The sequence below is a fragment of the Pleurodeles waltl genome, chromosome 2_1, assembly GCF_031143425.1.
Source record: "Pleurodeles waltl isolate 20211129_DDA chromosome 2_1, aPleWal1.hap1.20221129, whole genome shotgun sequence".
Taxonomy (NCBI): domain Eukaryota; kingdom Metazoa; phylum Chordata; class Amphibia; order Caudata; family Salamandridae; genus Pleurodeles; species Pleurodeles waltl.
The window spans coordinates 99,789,081-99,808,518 of NC_090438.1; the positions used below are offsets into that span (position 1 = coordinate 99,789,081).

At 44.6% G+C, this 19,438-nt stretch overlaps 1 protein-coding gene across 1 annotated transcript in view; it reads left to right on the top strand.

The window, feature by feature from the left end:
- Window positions 1-19,438, top strand: part of LOC138261648 (ubiquitin carboxyl-terminal hydrolase 12-like) — a 190,872-nt gene that overhangs the window by 114,080 nt on the left and 57,354 nt on the right. Inside the window, exon 5 of the mRNA XM_069210817.1 lies at window positions 17,809-17,885. Within this exon, the coding sequence (XP_069066918.1) occupies window positions 17,809-17,885 (77 nt within the window). The remainder of the gene's footprint in view (window positions 1-17,808; window positions 17,886-19,438) is intronic.

A 19,438-nucleotide genomic window follows, 5' to 3' on the forward strand; every position in this document is an offset into this window, starting at 1 on the left:
TTCAAGTAGTTTCCTCCAATTAAATGAAAAGAAGACCAAGGTTGAGTTTTGGACTAGAGCCCCCTACATAATTTAAAGACCAAATAATCTTTCTCTTCTGCCCTGGATTAATCCTACTGGATTCCTCCTGCCACTGATCCTCTGGGTGAATCCAGAGTCAATGGAACGCTGTTGTGCATGTTTGCTGTGCTCTGACAGGTCTGGCTGAGCTATCAAAGCAACAAAGCTCGAGGTAGAACAAGAACGCCAGCCATGTCTCGTGTGATGGTGGGCGGCTATCTTGGTCCCTCCAGTAGCTCTCTTTGGCCTGCACAGGCTCTTTAATGACACTTGTTAAACTGAAGAGGACACAACACTAAAGCTTAACTTTTGGGTCTTCAGTCTCCTATAAGGGAACCCTCACTTTTCTCCTTCTCGTGATTTTATGGGTTCCAGGGCCCTTTAAATAGGAAGTAGCTTCAACTGAATACTGGAAAAGATCTTCAGCTGATTAGTCTAGTGCCTTAGGTAGCAAATATGCTGATATATTGCATGTTATGGCAACTCAATAAAACTAAGACCACATGATTGAAAATAAACATTCCAATGCATATTATAAGAGGGCGCTACAGCAATGATTCAATACTTTATAGTCTGTAGGGGAATGAAGGCTTTCATGAAGGCGGTTGTAAAGACATTTAATCTTTGACTGAAAAGAAGGCATTGACATACTGCAACTTACCTCTGCTGTTGACAGTCTTGAAACCGATATTGGGAAAGAGCAGCATGGGTGTAGATTGTTAGAGGAGTGTAAAGGTAGAGGAAGGCATGCTGGATTGCCTGTTAGAACAGCTCTCTCCTTGTGTGCATTAGGGAACACCCTTGTGCTGCTAAAACACCGGAGCGTTCTTTTCACATAATTGGCCAAGGCAATTCAGGTAAAGGGAATAGCAAGAGTGGGAAATTGATAGGTCTGCCAGGATGGGGTGCAAATGTGTGTATTACCGCATCTCTTTATATGTGTGAATTCAGATACCCCATTACCACACAAAGTAATCCACAAAGTATTCAATTGTAAGACAAGGTCTCTCTTTTATTTTATCTTCGTCCCCCTCTCCCCAAACTCTTACCATTACTTCTGAGAACATGTTCAGAATCACCGTAGTAAATTAGTGGTGGGGCGTCACTTATTCCCTGTGGTAATTTTGTACCATGGTATCTCCCCATTTTGTCACTGACGTGATCAGCTGCAAAGTCACAATTTTAGGTGTCTGTCTCGATGATCATCTCTCTAATAACGCCCAGATAGATATTTTGACAAATTGTTTTGCTACAGTTCAACATCTAACAAATAGTTTGTTTTTCTCCTCTAACATTGAAATCCCTGTTGATAGGTTTAATGTTCAGTGCAGTACTGCATAATATCAACTTCCTCTACCAGGCCTGGTCAAAAGGTTTTTAATACAGTAGTTAGATTGGCTATAGAGTGGAGGAAATAGAATCACATATTTACCACAGTAATAAACTACTACACTATCTAAAGGTAAAACTGTATTAATTTCTAAATTACTTTGTCTTTTACATAAGTGAAATTTCACAGGTCCCATAGTGACAAAGTTATAATTTTCTATATTCTCTTTATACCAGAACCTAAGATTTTCTGACACTGATTTGCTGGTTTGCCATGACCCTTGCGGTTTCTATTAATAGGTGTATGAGATAAAGATTCTATTAGTCTGATGTTACCTAAGCTGCATTTTTGCAGGTAGATAGTCACCATCACCTAGGGATGATTGTGTATTGTGCACCCTTGGAACTTGTTGTTTGGGATGAATTGCCAGTGCATAGAAGAATTTGGTCAAGTTTAGTCTTGGGAAGGTTCACCCAGATAGTCCAGTTTACCATCTTAAGATCCAGTCCAATGGTCTCCCATCTGCCACATAGTTGTTCCCATATCAGTAGAAAAGTTCTTCTTGTCTTCACAGAGGGGCTCTTCCTACAGCCTCCCCAAGGTCTATTCAGTGTTCAAGTCTTTGCGTTTCTAAGGGTTGTTTCAGCTTATGTTTCCTCAGAAGGCCCCTTTCTATTGTATATCCCCTTTTGATTACTAGAGATCTCTTTCATAGATCAGGCTTAGTTCTAATCCATTAACTCTAAAAGCACTGGTTCTGTGCTAACGCCGGCGTGAAAGCCAAATTGTGATGGATGAAGAGAGTTTTTTTTTTTTCAATGAATGTAGTAATCTAGAGATTGGCCAATGTCTCTCACATTTTCTGTAGGGCAGTAAGTAAAGAGATAGGTCTATAGTTGCCAGAACTTAACATGTGAAGATTGACTTTGTTTTTCAGAAGTAGCAACATCAGCCCCTTTTTCGATACTAGGGGAACAGAGCCAGAATCCAAAGACAGATTAAACAAGGAGTTGATCTTAATATTTAGAGAGGCCACAGCCTGTGACAAAATGTGTGTAACACAAGCATCAGTCGGGAGCCCTATCTAACTTTTTGAATAATCCATTCTAAGTCAGCTAAAGATATTTTCTCAAAAGTTGATAAAAAGGGATCATTACAATGAGGACTTGGTGCTTGTGGCATCTTAAGGGACTTTATAGTGTTTACATTGTTAAAATTAGCATAAATATTTTCTACTTTTTGATGGATGAAAGTCAACAGATTATAGGCAGACCTCTGTGATGACGTTGTAGTTTGTTTTCCAGCTTCAGGATTCAGAAATTAATTTACTATTTTAAAAATAGTTCCGGGTGCATTATCTGCGTCTGCAATTTTCTTAGAAAGCATATTGGCTTTTGCACTCTTGATATTTGACCTAAATTGTTTGAGGGTGGCTTTATATGTCAGCTTGTCCTCGGGAGCATATTTAAGTTGCCATTTTCTTTCCAGCTTTTTGCAGATGATTTTTTTTTCTGCGTGCAAAGTGAAGGAAAAACAGTGCAGCAGAAGTGAAAGTTCTTTTCCGGCTAACCCTCTTTTGAAGTGCTACTTTATCAAAGCCCCCCCCCCCCGATCTAGATCAAAAGATTTAACCGCCTCATCAATACCCCTGATGAATTCACAGTAACTTGCAAAACATATTTTGTTTAGAACTGAATCTGAAATGGAGTACCATGGGAAGGACCTATCTAATTGTTTATGCTGAGACGTCAGGGAAATCTTTATATGGAAGGGTAATAGAAGGTAATCGACCACACTAACAGTGCAGGTTTGCCCACGTCTAAAGAGAGAAGGTTAGAAGAAATGACATCTAAAGTATGGCCACCCTGTGCGTAGGGCCAATAACTCTTTGTAGTAATTTAAAGTCAGACATAGCCTCAATTAACTGCCCAGCAGCTCAGCACTGAGGGTCATCTGCATATAAATTACAGTCTCCCAGCACCACAAAATTCGAATATTGTAGAAAAAGAGGAGTAAAACATTGATTAAACCTAGCGATACTGAGGGTAATAGAGGGACGATAGAGAAGAGCTCCAGACGGGGAAAAATTAACAGAAATTTTTAGTGAAAATGCAAGGCCCTCAGCCTTCCCCCTGCCCCTTTAAGTGGTGAATGGAGCATACAAACTTAAAGTGATAAATGATTGCCATGCCCTCACCTGGACTTCTGACCAGTGCTTAATTTATGCTTGTTGTTTCCGGTGTGGAGCACCGGCTCTCATTTTTGAGGGCCGGCACTGTTTTCTGCCTCAAGCATTTACTGCGACCAAAAGACACACATGGGAAAGACGGAGGAAGAGAAAAACGGAAAAGCGTCACAATGGGAGAAAGCAGAAAGCTGCAAGAGTGAGCTGAAGGGCCGGGAAGTGGCTTCAAAGGGATTAAAGAGGCACGAGATGGCTTCAGGATTACGCTGCCTCAGTATTCCGTGTTTGCACATTTAGTTGCAGCAGCTGCGTGTTTAAGAGAAGGGCTTTGAGCACCGGCATGTTTTTCTTTACAAATTAAGCACTGCTTCTGACCCTGACTAGATGCGAAATGGAATAACCATCTCCAATTGCAAGATCGGGTATAGTACTAGTATTTAGCCACGTTTCTGTTAAAAAAAAATATATATATATATATATATATATGTATATATATGTTCAATGGTATGTGTAGCTGCAGATACACATGCTGTGCATTATCCTGCCATCTAGTGTTGGGCTCGGAGTGTTACAAGTTGTTTTTCTTCGAAGAAGATTTTTTGAGTCACGAGATCGAGGGACTCCTCCCCTTTCGGCTCCATTGTGCATGGGCGTCGACTCCATCTTAGATTGTTTTCTTTCCGCCATCGGGTTCGGACATGTTCCTCTTTGCTCTGTGTTTCGGTTCGGAAAGTTAGTTAACTATCGGAAAATTTGACGGTATTGTTTGCGCTCGGTATCGGTTTAGTAAGAGCACATCGGCACCGAAGAAAAGAAGAGCTCCGGTAGCCCTTCGGGGCTTCCATTCCCCAGCGGGGCCTGGCGGCCCGACCGCATGCGTCTTCAAGGCTCATGGAACGGACCCCATTCCGCTTCTGGCCCGAATGCCACGCTAAGTATCCTTATACAGACCAGCATTTGGTCTGTAATTTGTGTTTGTCCCCCGAACACAAAGAGGATACCTGCGAGGCCTGTCTGGCATTTCGGTCGAAGAAAACGCTACGGGACCGGAGAGCTCGAAGGCTTCAAATGGCGTCGACGCCGGCTGGACACCCCGACGTCAAAGAAGAGGAGACATTCTCCATTCCTGACTCGGACGAGCCCGAGAGTGAGCAGCCGGCGAGGCAACAAACGTGAGTAAAACAGCCCCGGCCAAAACTCACACAAAAATAATGAAAGCCCAGGGGACGCCACCGCCGACAGGCCATGGCTTAACCCGTAAGCACGGTGACCAAGCATCGGCACCGAAAAAGGGCACACACATGCCGAAGACATCCGACTCCGGTCGAGATACCGGCACAGAGTATACTCGGCACCAAGATACAGGCTCCGACCAAACTCGGCACCGAGATATCGGCACCCCGAAACCGAAAAAGGTGGCTTCGGAGCCAAAAAAGACTGCTGAAAAGGTTTTGGTGCCGAAACAAAGCTCCTATACCGAAGAACAAGGCCTTTCATCACAACTACAAGGCCATAAGTTTGGACAAGAACTAGAGATGGGAGAGCCAGACTATACACAGAGAAGGCTCCATATACAGAAGGACACAGGGAAAATAAGAACTCTTCCCCCAATTAAAATGAAACGGAAACTGGCTTTCCAGGAAACTGAAAAACAGCCAAAAGCAAAGGTGGCTAAAGAAAAAAACTCCACCACGTTTTTCGCCATCGCCACAGCACTCACCGCAACTGTCCCCAATTGCAACACCCCCAATGATGCAATCACCAACGCACACAGGGATGAGCCAGATGCATGGGATCTATACGATGCATCAGTATCTGATAATAGTCCCGATTGCTACCCGGCAAGACCATCACCACCAGAAGAGTTTCCAGAGCAGCTACTTTCCACAACGTAGCACTGCATTCTGAGCCTATAGAGGATGACTTCTTATTCAAGACCCTGTCATCAACACATAGCCAATACCAAAGTCTGCCTATGTTACCAGGCATGTTAAAACACGCGAAACAGGTGTTCCAAGACCCAGTCAAAGGCAGGGCCATCACACCTAGGGTGGGGAAGAAGTACAAACCTCCCCCTACGGACCCTGTGTACATCACGCAACAACTAACACCCGACTCGGTGGTAGTAGGGGCAGCCCGGAAAAGGGCAAACTCACAGACTTCGGGGGATGCACCGCCACCCGACAAAGAAAGTCGAAAGTTTTGATGCAGCAGGGAAAAGGGTTGCAGCACAAGCAGCCAATCAATGGCGCATTGCCAATTCACAGGCTTTATTGGCAAGATATGATCGGGCTCATTGGGATGAAATGCAACATTTCATTGAACATCTGCCCAAAGAGTTTCAAAAGTGTGCACAACAGGTGGTGGAGGAGGGCCAAAGTATCTCCAACAACCAAATAAGATCGGCTATAGACGCAGCGGACACAGCCGCCAGAACAGTAAACACGCCGGTCACCATTCGGAGACAAGCATGGCTACGCACCTCCTGATTTAAACCAGAGATCCAGCAGGCTGTGCTGAATATGCCTTTTAATGGACAACAGTTGTTTGGGCCGGAGGTGGATACAGCTATAGAAAAGCTAAAGAAAGACACGGACACGGCCAAAGCCATGGGCGCGCTCTACTCCCCACAGAGCAGAGGCACCTTTAGGAAGCCACACTTTAGAAGGGGGTTTCGGGCCCAAAGCACAGAACCTTCAACCTCACAGGCCAGACCCACATACCAGGGCCAATACCAAAGAGGAGGCTTTCGGGGACAATATAGGGGTGCACAGTTCCCTAAAACAAGAGGGAAATTCCAAAGCCCAAAAAACCCACAAACTAAACAGTGACTCCAATGTCACAAATCCCCAACACATAACACCAGTGGGGGGGAGACTCACAAATTATTACAGAAATTGGGAAGACATAACTACGGACTCATGGGTCCTAGCCATTATCCAACATGGTTATTGCATAGAATTCCTACAATTACCACCAAATGTGCCTCCAAAAACACACAACATGTCCAAACAGCACTTGGATCTATGACAACTAGAAGTCCAAGCGTTGTTACAAAAAGCAGCAATAGAACTAGTACCCAACCATCAGAAAGGAACATGTATTTACTCCCTGTATTTTCTAATACCAAAAAAGGACAAAACACTGAGACCCATCTAAGATCTCAGAACACTAAATCTTTACATCAAATCAGATCACTTTCACATGGTAACACTTCAAGACATGATTCCATTGCTCAAACAACAAGACTACATGTCAACATTAGACCTCAAGGATGCTTACTTCCATATACCCATACATCCTTCCCACAGGAAATACTTAAGGTTTGTAATCCAAGGAGTACATTACCAATTCAAAGTGTTACCATTCGGGATAACAACAGCACCAAGAGTATTTACAAAATGCCTTGCGGTAGTAGCTGCACATATCAGAAGACAGCACATACACGTATTCCCGTACCTAGACGATTGGTTAATAAAAACCAGCACTCAGAAACAGTGTCTTCAACACACAAAATACGTCATAGAAACCCTTCACAAGCTAGGGTTCTCAATAAACTACCTAAAATCACACTTACAACCATGTCAAATACAACAATACTTAGGAGCAACAATCAACACAGAAAAAGGGATTGCCACTCCAAGTCCACAAAGGGTACAAGCATTCCAAAACGTAATACTAAACATACACCTAAACCAACAGTATCAAGTAAGGTTTGTGATGAAACTTCTAGGCATGATGTCTTCATGCATAGCCATTGTCCCAAACGCAAGATTACACATGCGGCCCTTACAACAGTGCCTAGCACCACAATGGACACAAGCACAGGGCCAACTTCAAGATCTAGTGTTGATAGACCGCCAAACACACTCCTCGCTTCAATGGTGGAATCCTATAAATTTAAACCAAGGGCGGCCATTCCAAGACCCAGTGCCTCAGTACGTGATCACAACAGATGCTTCTATGGTAGGGTGGGGAGCACACCTCAACCAGCACAGCAGCCAGGGACAATGGGACACTCAACAAAGCCAGCTTCATATAAATCAACTAGAACTACTAGCAGTGTTTCTAGCATTGAAAGCATTTCAACCGTTAATAGCCCACAAACACATTAGTGTCAAAACAGACAACATGACAACAATGTATTACCTAAACAAACAGGGAGGGACACACTCATCACAGCTGTGTCTCTTAGCACAGAAGATTTGGCATTGGGCGATTCACAATCACATTCGCCTAATAGCACAGTACATCCCAGGAATTCAAAACCAGTTGGCCGACAATCTCAGTCGAGAGCACCAACAGATCCACGAATGGGAAATTCATCCACAGATACTGCAAACTTACTTTCAAAACTGGGGAACACCGCAAATAGATTTCTTTGCAACAAAAGCAAACGCAAAATGCCAAAACTTCGCATCCATGTACCCACACTCTCACTCCAAGGGCAATGCGTTATGGATGAGTTGGTCAGGGATATTTGCTTACGCTTTTCCCCCTCTCCCACTCCTTCCGTATCTAGTAAACAAATTGAGTCAAAACAAACTCAAACTAATACTAGTAGCACCAACTTGGGCTTGTCAACCACGGTACACAACACTACTAGATCTGTCAGTAGTACCTCATATCAAACTACCAAACAGACCAGATCTGTTAACTCAACATAAACAACAGATCAGACACCCGAATCCAGCATCGCTCAATCTAGCAATCTGGCTCCTGAAGTCTTAGAATTTGGACATATACACCTTACACAGGAATGTATGGAGGTCATTAAACAAGCTAGGAAACCTACTACAAGACATTGCTACGCAAATAAATGGAAAAGATTTGTTTATTACTGCCATAATAATCAAATTCAACCACTACATGCCACCACAAAAAACATTGTAAGCTACTTACTACACTTACAAAAGTCTAAGTTAGCTTTTTCATCCATTAAAATACATCTCACAGCAATTTCTGCCTATCTGCAAATTACACATTCAACTTCACTATTCAGAATCCCAGTCATAAAAGCATTTATGGTGGGTCTAAAAAGGATCATTCCACCAAGAACACCACCAGTTCCTTCGTGGAACCTCAATATTGTGTTAACACGACTCATGGGCCCACCATTTGAACCCATGCACTCTTGTGAGATACAATACTTAACCTGGAAAGTAGCCTTCCTAATAGCTATCACATCTCTCAGAAGAGTAAGTGAAATACAAGCCTTTACCATACAAGAACCCTTTATACAAATACACAAACATAAAGTGGTTCTACGCACAAATCCCAAATGTTTGCCAAAAGTCATATCACCGTTCCACTTAAATCAAACAGTGGAACTCCCAGTGTTCTTTCCAGAACCAGACTCTGTAGCTGAAAGAGCATTACATACATTAGACATAAAAAGAGCACTAATGTATTACATTGATAGAACCAAACAAATTTGCAAAACAAAACAATTGTTTGTAGCCTTCCAAAAACCTCATGCAGGGAATCCAATATCCAAACAAGGCATTGCCAGATGGATAGTTAAGTGTATTCAAACCTGTTATATAAAAGCAAAGAGAGACCTGCCTATTACACCGAAGGCTCACTCCACTCGAAAGAAAGGCGCCACCATGGCCTTTCTAGGAAATATACCAATGACAGAAATCTGTAAGGCAGCCACATGGTCTACGCCTCATACATTCACTAAACATTACTGCGTGGATGTGTTAACAACACAACAAGCCACAGTAGGAGAAGCAGTATTAAGAACATTATTTCAAACAACTTTAACTCCTACAGGCTGAACCACCGCTTTTGGGGAGATAACTGCTTACTAGTCTATGCACAGCATGTGTATCTGCAGCTACACATGCCACCGAACGGAAAATGTCACTTACCCAGTGTACATCTGTTTGTGGCATTAGTCGCTGCAGATTCACATGCGCCCACCCGCCTCCCCGGGAGCCTGTAGCCGTTATAAGTTGATAAAAGTTATATATATATATATATATATATATATATATATATATATATATATATATATATATATATATATATATATATATATATTAATAAAGCTTGTACATTTGTAAATATATATCACTTTTACACACATTATGTACATACATACTTACTCCATTGCATGAGCACTATTACTATATACACAACTCCTACCTCACCCTCTGCGGGGAAAACAATCTAAGATGGAGTCGACGCCCATGCGCAATGGAGCCGAAAGGGGAGGAGTCCCTTGATCTCGTGACTTGAAAAATCTTCTTCGAAGAAAAACAACTTGTAACACTCCGAGCCCAACACTAGATGGCAGGATAATGCACAGCATGTGAATCTGCAGCATCTCATGCCACGAACAGATGTACACTGGGTAAGTGACATTTTCCATATATATATATATATATATATATATATATATATATATATATATATATATATATATATATATATATATATATATATATATATATATATATATATATATATATATATATATATATATATATATATATATATATATATATATATATATATATATATATATATATATATATATATCCCACATATTGTAATTAAGAATGTCCCAAACCGCCACCTTCTGTTTAGAAAACGATCTAGCATTGAATAAACTGGTTCCGCGCAGCCTTTATGAGTACCTAGGTTGTGAAACATGGAGCTGGCACTGTCTGTTCTTCTGTCCCCAAGATTAGGGAATCCAGAACTCAAAGGCTGTTTAAAAAACATAGCTGGGGCAGATGTAAGTATCCCCTACCTCTAAAGCACAGTGAGAAGATGGCCACGTTTGGGCGATGCAACTCTGTGAGGGTTTCTGTGCTAAAAAGTATTCTTCCACCCATGGCTGTAGCAAGTATGGCTGGCCTTGGTTGCGTTTTGGGTGCGGACGGGTGCAGATGGGCTTGCCTTCTGTGCGCCAGCAGCTGGCCCGCTGTGCATGTCCACTGCGCATCTGCGCTCGTCTTATCTTCAGTTAGGCAAGGGAGTTAGAAAAAAGCCCCGCCCAGGCTCCAACAACTAGAGCGTGCAGACTCAAGATGGTGTCTCCGTGTGAATCTGAATACTGATAAACTTAGAGTCCCAAGGAAACAGACCTGATAGTCAGCTTTCCTCTCCACCCCTGTCCGTTCCAAAAACTCGAACACAAAGTCGGATTCAAAACAATACACTTAAAAACCCCATAAAAACACCCGCATTGAAAACATCAGGTTTAGCAGAATGCCCGTTTATATAAGAAAAAACAACAGCCTTGCTTCCATCTTTCCTTTTTGCTAACATTAGACATCTTGCACCTTGATGCGATAAGATGTTTCTGATGGCCTGCATTGTGCAGATACCAGCTGCACCGGGCCCCAGCTGCACCAGTCAGGTAAGCCACTCTCTGGTTAGACGCAGCTCCCTAGCTGGAACTACAGCTCAGAGTTGGCTGTCGTGCCCACCAGGGAAGTCTTTCTCGGCCTTCAGCCTGGGCGGTAGCAACAGGCAGATTGGTTCAGAAGGCAGCAGGAAACATTTGGTTGTCCTTGGTGAGGAGAAGGGGCTTAAGATGTACAGAGCAAGGATAGAGTTTTGTAGGGAAGTGGATTGAATACTACAGGGGACAGTGGCCTCAGCCTTGATACCTGATGTGGCTAAGCCACCCCCTCCCCCAAAATGAATATAGTGCTAAAAAGTAGGTTTCTGGGAGGAATCATGGACTTAGTCTAAGTGTCTGTGGCAGAGGTGAGAGGCTCCTCTGAGAAAAAGTGTGTGCAAAGTATTTTAGCAACACCAGAACAACATTAATGTCAAGCAATTAGTCTGATAACATTCCTGCGCCAATTTAGTAAAATTAAGTAAAATACAATGAACGAAACAGCAAAATCAGTTAAGGTGAGCAATGGCTGTTTTTTTTTTTTTTTTTTTTTTTTTTTTTTTTTTACAGAAACAGTCAATAGCAGTGATAGAAAACAATGGGAAAGTGAAAAGTCAAAGCTGCTCTGTGGGTGGGAGTGTCCTAGTTGCAATGGCCAGATGAGATGAAGCTTGACTTGCATAAAGTCCGAAGTCTTACCTTCTCAATTAGTTATTGTTCAGAGCTTGGCCAATGTGAAACAGCCCTACAAATAGGCTTATGCTTGTCCAGGGTGCTTAGCAAAGCATACACTCTAAATGAGGCAGACACAACATCCACCTGTATTTTTGGGGTGGCCCCACATCTGCCAAACTGTAAACCCCCATAGAGAATGCCTCGTTTGCCCTCCTTACATCACTAGGCTGGGCACAGCTCGGTGTGCTCTGTGATCCTACGGAAACCATGACTTTGCTGTAAAATGCATCAAGTGATATAAACCGGGGAATCGTGCACACAGAAGATGCAGCTTGTAGCCTCGTACCTTATCTGAACTTATCTCAAACCAATAGAATTTGCATTATGATGACAGTGGATACGGTGTGGTCATTTTCTGCTTGATAATTTTACATGCATTGTACTTTGGAGCCACCATGTGTATATTGTTGGTATTACAGGCATTCGAGCAAGGCTCATCCATGCTACGTCTGTCTTAAGGTTGTATCAAATGTCAAGTATACTCGAATATCTCAAGAAATGTCCTCTCTGCATTGTTCAGTACATACCCTACTGACTTGGCTGCAATGGTATCAGTTGCTTCTGGATTCTTGGACAATGTGTCTCAGGACTTCACGGTTTCTTTATTTCCCATCACTTAGGTTCTTGTGCTTATTTCACTGCTTTCGGGGGACCATTTTTTCCTCTTATATTTCTCACTCTGCCATCAAGGCAGCAGTTGTTTATATTTGCTAGTCCGCATACCTTGTAATTGTGATTTTTGTTGGGGGGGCGGGGGTTGAAGGGCTGGGGGAGGGGTGTTGCCTGACTCAAGAACTTTATTCCCTTAGCTTCCAGGTGCTGGTTGGTCTTTGGCGTCTGTGTGTCTTTTGGTTGGCGAGGGAAGGGGAAGGCCTCCACACCAGTTTTTTTTCTTGCATTGTGAGCTGCCGGTAGATTTGTAGCAGTATGAGACTCATAGATATGGTTTCACCACACAGCAACTTCTGGTGGTGGCAAATTCTGATAAACCGTCTCATGCACTCCTGTAATGAAATGCCAGCATACCAGTAGGAGATTCTGGGGAAGGCTGGTGACTAAACACGACTTGCATTGACTCCAGCAATCGTGAGCGACCTCTAAATCAATGATGTATCTCGCTCAACCACTTCTAGAACCAACCTGATGACGTTACAAGCTGAGTTTTTAGTTATCTAGTTTTTACTACCTTCTTGCTTCCCGGAGGTTTCATGAAGATCCTCTCCTCAGTCCAGTTCTTGCTTGGTCACCTACTGGAAACAGATATAGTAATCACATAACATGGAACTTCAGTAATCCAGAATTCAGTGGCTGAGTATTCACCACTCCAGAGGTGGTGAAAGGAAACTTGAGGGCCCCCCCCTGGACAGTACATGGACCCTCTCTGTGGACTCATTCAGGAGGTCTCAGGGCAGTGTTCTGTGCTGGTGAGGGGGGCCTGGAGTTCGCCCACACCGCAGGGGCTACGGGGACCTTTGTTACACCACTGCACTCCAGAACTAATAACAAAGTCCTTTCATAGCATAAACCTAGACAGCTGAGCTCACTATGCCTCGCGATTTAATACCACTGACTAATCGGAAGGAAGGGACGAGACCCATAACAAGGATCTCTGATGCACCAGAGACTGGTAGCTAGGTTTCCGCATCAGCAGACCAGTTGACTTAAACCAATGCCTATCGGAAACTCTGAGCCTACAGCAGGTCTTGATCTGCTCAATCAATCAGTCAAAAAATATATAGAGTGCGCTACTCACCCGTGAGGGTCTCAAGGCGCTTGGGGAGGGGTGAGGGGGGGTTACTGTTCGAACAACCATGTCTTGAGGTTTTTTCTGAAGAGTAGGAGGTCTTTGGTTTTGCGGAGGTTGGTGGGGAGGGAGTTCCAAGTTGTGGGGGTGAGGTCAGAGAAGGCCCTGCCTCCTGTGGTGGTTCGTTGGATGCGGGGGACTGTAGCTAGTGCGAGGTCGGCTGATCGGAGGTTGCGGTGGGAGTGTGGAAGTTCACTCTTTCATTGAGGTAGGTCGGGCTGGTGTTGTGGAGGGATTTGTGTGCGTGGATGAGGATCTTGAAAGTGAGTCTCTTGTCTATGGGGAGCCAGTGAAGGGGATTTGAGGTGTGGTGAGATTCGTTCGTGGCGGGGGAGGCCAAGGACGAGGCGTACGGCTGTGTTCTGGATTCTCTGGAGTTTGCGTTTGAGTTTGAGTGTGGTGCTGGCGTAGAGGGCGTTACCGTAGTCTAGTCTGCTGCTGATGAGTGCATGGGTGACTGTCTTCCTGGTCTCTGGGGGAATCCATTTGAAGGATTTATTTTAGAGTGCGGAGTGTGGGGAAGCAGGAGGAGGTTAGTGCATTGATTTGCTGTGTCATGGAGGGGGAGGGGTCCAGGATGATGCCGAGGTTGCGTGCGTGGTTTGCAGGGGTGGGTGCGTGGCCTAGGGCGGTGGGCCACCAGAAGTCGTCCCATATGGTTTTGTTGGGGCCGAAGATGATGATCTCGATTTTGTTGGAGTTAAGCTTGAGGTGGTTAGTTGTCATCCAGTTGGTGGTGTCGAGGAGAGCAGCGTGTATGTTGATTATGTCGCGGAGTATGGGGGCGATGGTTGGGCTGGCTTTGTTGTAGATGCGATGAGGACAGGGGTCAGAGGGGGATCCGGAGTGGATGGAGTTCATGGTTTTTTCGGTTTCTTTGTGTGTAGTGGGGGCCCAGGTGGTGAGTGTGGTGGGGGGGTCATGAGTGGGGGTTGAGTTGGGTGAATGAGGGGTGTGTGTGGTGGGTGTATGTGGTATGAAGCTGTTGTGAATGTCCAGGATTTTGTGTTGGAAGTGGTTGGAGAGGGCGTCACATAGGGGCTGTGTGTGTGTGGGGTCTATGTTGCTGGCTTTGGGTTTGGCTAGCTCTTTAATGATGGTGAAGAGTTCTTTGCTGTTTTGGGAGTTGTTGTCAAGGCGTGTCTTGTAGTGATCTCTTTTGGTGGTGCGTATGAGTTGGTGATGGGTGCGAATGGTAGTTTTGAGGGTGGAGAAGTTGGTTGTAGAGGGTTCTTGTTGCCATATTTTCTCCGCTTGGCGGCATTTGCGCTTGGAGTCTTGGAGTTCGGGGGTGAACCATGGGGCATTCTTGATGTTGCGGGTGGCGATGTGTTTTCTGAGGGGGGCTAGTGTGTCTGCACAGGTAGTGATCCATTTAGAGAGGTGGTGTGCTCCTGCGTTGGGGTCGTTGGTGTGGGGGGGAGGTTGTGAGCCAGTTGGGAGTTCAGGCGTTCTGTGGGGATCTTGTCCCACATGCGGTAGGGTGTGGTGTGTTGATGGTGGTGTGTGGGGTGTTTGGTGAAGGAGAAGTGGACGCAGTGGTGGTCAGTCCAGTGGAGTTCGGTGGTGTGGGTGTAGGCTATGTGTTGGCTTGAGGTGAAAATTGCGTCGAGCGTGTGTCCTGCTGAGTGGGTGGGTGCGTGACCAGTTATTGGAGTCTGAGGTTGGGGAGGTTGTCTATGAGGGAGGTTGAGTTGTGGTCTTGAAGGTTCTCCAAGTGAAAATTGAAATCACCGAGGAGGATGTAGTCTGTGGAGGTGAGGGCGTGCGAGCTGATGGTGTCGGCGATGGTGTCGCAGAGGGCTGGACGTGGTCCTGGTGGTATGTAGATTAGTGTACCTCTGAGGGTGGAGTTGCTGTTAATGTGGATTAGGAAGTGCATGTGTTCTGTGTTGTCGATAGTGTCTTGGGAGCTGATGGTGACTTTGATGGTGTCCCTGTGTAGGATGGCGATGCCACCACCTGGCCTGTTGAGGCGGTCTTTGCGTTGGAGTTTGTATCCCTGGGGGTGGCGATGGCTATGTCTGGTTCCGAGGAGGGGGTTGGTCCAGGTCGGGTTCCGAGGAGCAGGTTGGTCTGCTGAGTATCCAGGTGGATGGAAGTGCTTCTGCAGCACAAAACAGGAGCAAATATAACCAGGATGCAAGAGACCATAAAGCGGGGATCTATTACTGAAGTAAATAACTGATATAGACCCTTACAAAGAGTATAGGAAACCCAGAGCTAAGTTCTATCACGAAGATATCAAATATCAACTTCCAGAGCTCCCACACTGTTGCACCGCTCTCGCTGCGAAAGAGTTGCTGAAACCCAGCCCTTGTGATCCCAGCCCTTGTGATCCCAGCGGGAATCTCTAAACCAGAAGCTCCACCTGCAGCACACACTGAGTGCGCATTCTGATAAGCAATGTACAGTCGCAAAGATGTACTTATTAAAAAAGAAACAAGCGCACTCTTATATGCACCAACACGCTCTTGAAGGGACCAGTCTAATCACATAAACATTCTCTGTCACACCCCCAAACTACAACTCCTCATGCCCGTGGCCGCAGTTTCTTCAGAACAGTAATGGACCGTGTGCATCTGAAGAACCTGCGGTGTTCCCAGCCTCTCTCTGTGCACCTCAGCACCTATGGTGAGTGGTCTCAAACCCATGGTGAGCATTTTTCACCTTAATTCATGAGCATCACAAAGAAAGGCAACACCAAGGGAAAAACGGAGACCTCGATCCACCAGAACGCCAGAGGTGGCAAAAATGGTATCAAAAACCCCTTGACCTCCAGTGACTTTGCAGATTGATCCCTTATCCCACCCTTAGCGCGCAGAAGTCTCCTGGGTGTTGCTGAGGAGCTTTGGGTGGGCAAGAAATGGTAAAAAAGAATGCAGAATTGTTAAAGCCCTATTCACTTTTTGTTCCTGCTAGTGCCTCAATGACACCTTGGAGCAAGGTTAGCAAAGGCCATGCTGGGGGAAGAAGGAGCGACCCGGGGTGGCCGCCACTACCCCCGGGCACCAGGTAATTGATGCCCATGGTGAACCAGACTAAATAAATAAATATCTTGTGCATTTATATATATGTATATTTATCGATGTGGTTTTCTATGGTGCAAACGTGGCCCAACGCATTAAATTGTGCTTTACAAATAAGCAAAACACAACGGAACAAATGCTGATAACACCAAAACAGTTTAAATCATCCGTAAAGAGGAGTAGACACAGTTCTCAGTCTCAAAGTGTGTTTTTAGGCTCCTGTTGGAAAGCTGTAAGACAGGGAGTGGGCCGAGAGGGGGTGCCAGTGAACCCCGTTAACCTCCAGGCAGGGAGGAGCAGACATGTGTAGGGCTTTGTGGGTGATGCAGACCCTCGTAAATTGTGCTCTGCCTTCAATGGGAACCCACTGTCTCGAGGACAGGTGTGATATGGTCATATTTCATGCATCTGACTGTAAACTGGGTACAACCATTGTCGGCAGGTAGGGGTTTACAGGGGCATAGCTTCAGGGTTGTTTGGGGTATTAAATCCCCTAATAAATGTATTTTGTGATAAATAGTTGGGTACCGGTGCTTTCAGCTGGGTATGGTGAGGTGTCTGTGGGACCAGTGCACAATACGGCAGTCCGTCTGGTCTGTAATCTTCTGTTGGGCTCCCCATTGGCGCATAATCTGAGGGATTTTCAGTGGCTTCCTGTTCCAAAGTGTATCTTGTTAAAGATTTGTTGTCTCACCTACAAGCCCTTGATGGGCAAGGCCCCTCTTTACCTAAAGGTAAGGGAGGAGGAGCTCCTGGCTGTCGCCCAGGTTCGCCCTGCCAGATATGGTGGCAGAGCCTCCTCCTTTCCGGCCCCTACTGCCTGGAATCAACTTCCTTTCCACATTCAATGCTGCGCAGATCTCACTAAATTCAAGAAAAAGCTGAAAATGTGGCTGTTCTGGTGCTCGAGGCTCTGGTCTGTGCTGGCTAAGTGCTGAGATATACCTTTGGGTATGATTTGTTTTGCTTTATCAAGTTATATTAACATAAAATAACATTTCACCTGGAATTTTTTTAACACACCAACAAAAACGCACAGACAACAGTCCTCAGCCCCATACGTTTTACTGACCATGCTACGCCCCTGGTGGTTTATTTGGAGCTGGCATTGCTCGTTTGCTATTCCTAGTCTGTGGCAGAGTATTGAGAATAGCACAAAAAGGGCATCTGGTCCCACTGCTGCCAACACAAATGATAGCAGCGTTTTATTATTCTGCAGCCCAGCTGGGCTCCTCTCTCCTCTGCTGCTGCTCGTCTGTAATAACACAAATCTGTTTTTCCTTCTTTTTTTTTTATTATTCCTAGGTTAGCAGCAAAGATGAAGACTTCCTGGACCTTTCAGTTGACGTGGAACAAAACACTTCAATAACACACTGCCTAAGGTGAACAAACATCGTATTTTTTATTTACGATAGTTGTCTTTTTGTCTTTTATATGGAGGACTGGGGGGTGTTCTTCTTTGCATTTTAAGCTGCGATGTTCTGGGCGTCTGCAAGATGTGTGCCTAGTGACCAACACGGTGGCACTCACGGGGGAAATGAAATACAAATGAGAACATAAAAGTCGGAAAATAAAGAGTGTGGCTCAGCATGCCGGGATAATGGTCGTAAATTACAGCGTGTCCTACTGAGTGCTAACATCATATAATTATCTGCTTAATTTGAAGACAGTGTCTCTAGCTGCATGCAGGCTTCATGTGTTTACATTTTTTCTAGGCTGTAGACTGAAAATTGCAGGCTTTATTTCAAGTATTATTTGAAGAGTCTTAGTAATATTATGGTATACTTTCGACGCAAGTGTTTCGTATGCATTAGACGTGCAGACTCTACTAATTCCAATGAATATAAAAGCAAGAAATGCCAAGCCCACCCACTCCTCCAATCCTCATTTCTAAGCAAGCGTGTATCATTTTCTTGGTCTGTTTAGACCAGGGATCTCCAACCTTTTCTATGATAGGAGCTACTTATTTTCAATGAAAATCATCCGAGCTACTAGTATTGTTGGTGTTTTAATAGTGATCACATCAGATACATTACATTAGCAGCCTCCTTATTGCTAGCAGTGATCATATCCCTGTGAATCAGGCGGGCCTACCAGCAGAAAGGTAACTACGCATGCCAACCTCCTGCCCCTGCAATGCCCCTTGAGACAAGGTAATAATATTAGCAATAAGTATCCTCAATGTCACACACATCAGCTTTTAATATATTTTGGAAATTCATCTAACATCAGCTCACGAGTTCTAAAAATGCACATATTTTTGTCTTGAATACAACCTCACTTTTGGTATACATATATTAATTCGATCAAGCAAAAGCTTTTAATTAAGTAAGCTGGGCTGCACACAGGAGAGCTACTTACAGGTAGCTGGAGAGCTCCCAGCAGCTCTCAAGCTGCTCGTTGGAGACACCTGGCTTGGACCGTATAACAACCATGACAAACCCTTGGCCACAGGTCACAGAGCAACATCAGACAATTTCCAAACGTATGCAACTTCTCTTGGAAACCCGTGCAGCTGAAGAGGGAATTTAGGACTCAGCCCGTCGTTTTGCGATGCCATCAACACATTTCCTGGGGTGTTAGTTTCCTATGTGAAAATGGACCAAAACAGAGGTTCTTTAAGCTACAGTGCTTAATTTCTGAAGAAAAAACGTTCACTGAGCGACCAAAGCAAACAAGCCAGTTGGCCACAAAGAGAGTCAAAGGGGGACATCTACCCCCAAAATAAAAATTTCTTTCGGAACACATACCTTACAACATGAAGTAAAATGTGTGGAGGGTACCAGTGAATGCAGCACTGACTCGGATTACCTTACAGGTTCTTGCACACATTGGGGGTTATTACAACTTTGGAGGAGGTCTTAATCCGTCCCAAATGTGACGGATATACCACCAGTCGTATTATGAGTTCCATAGGATATAATGGACTCATAAT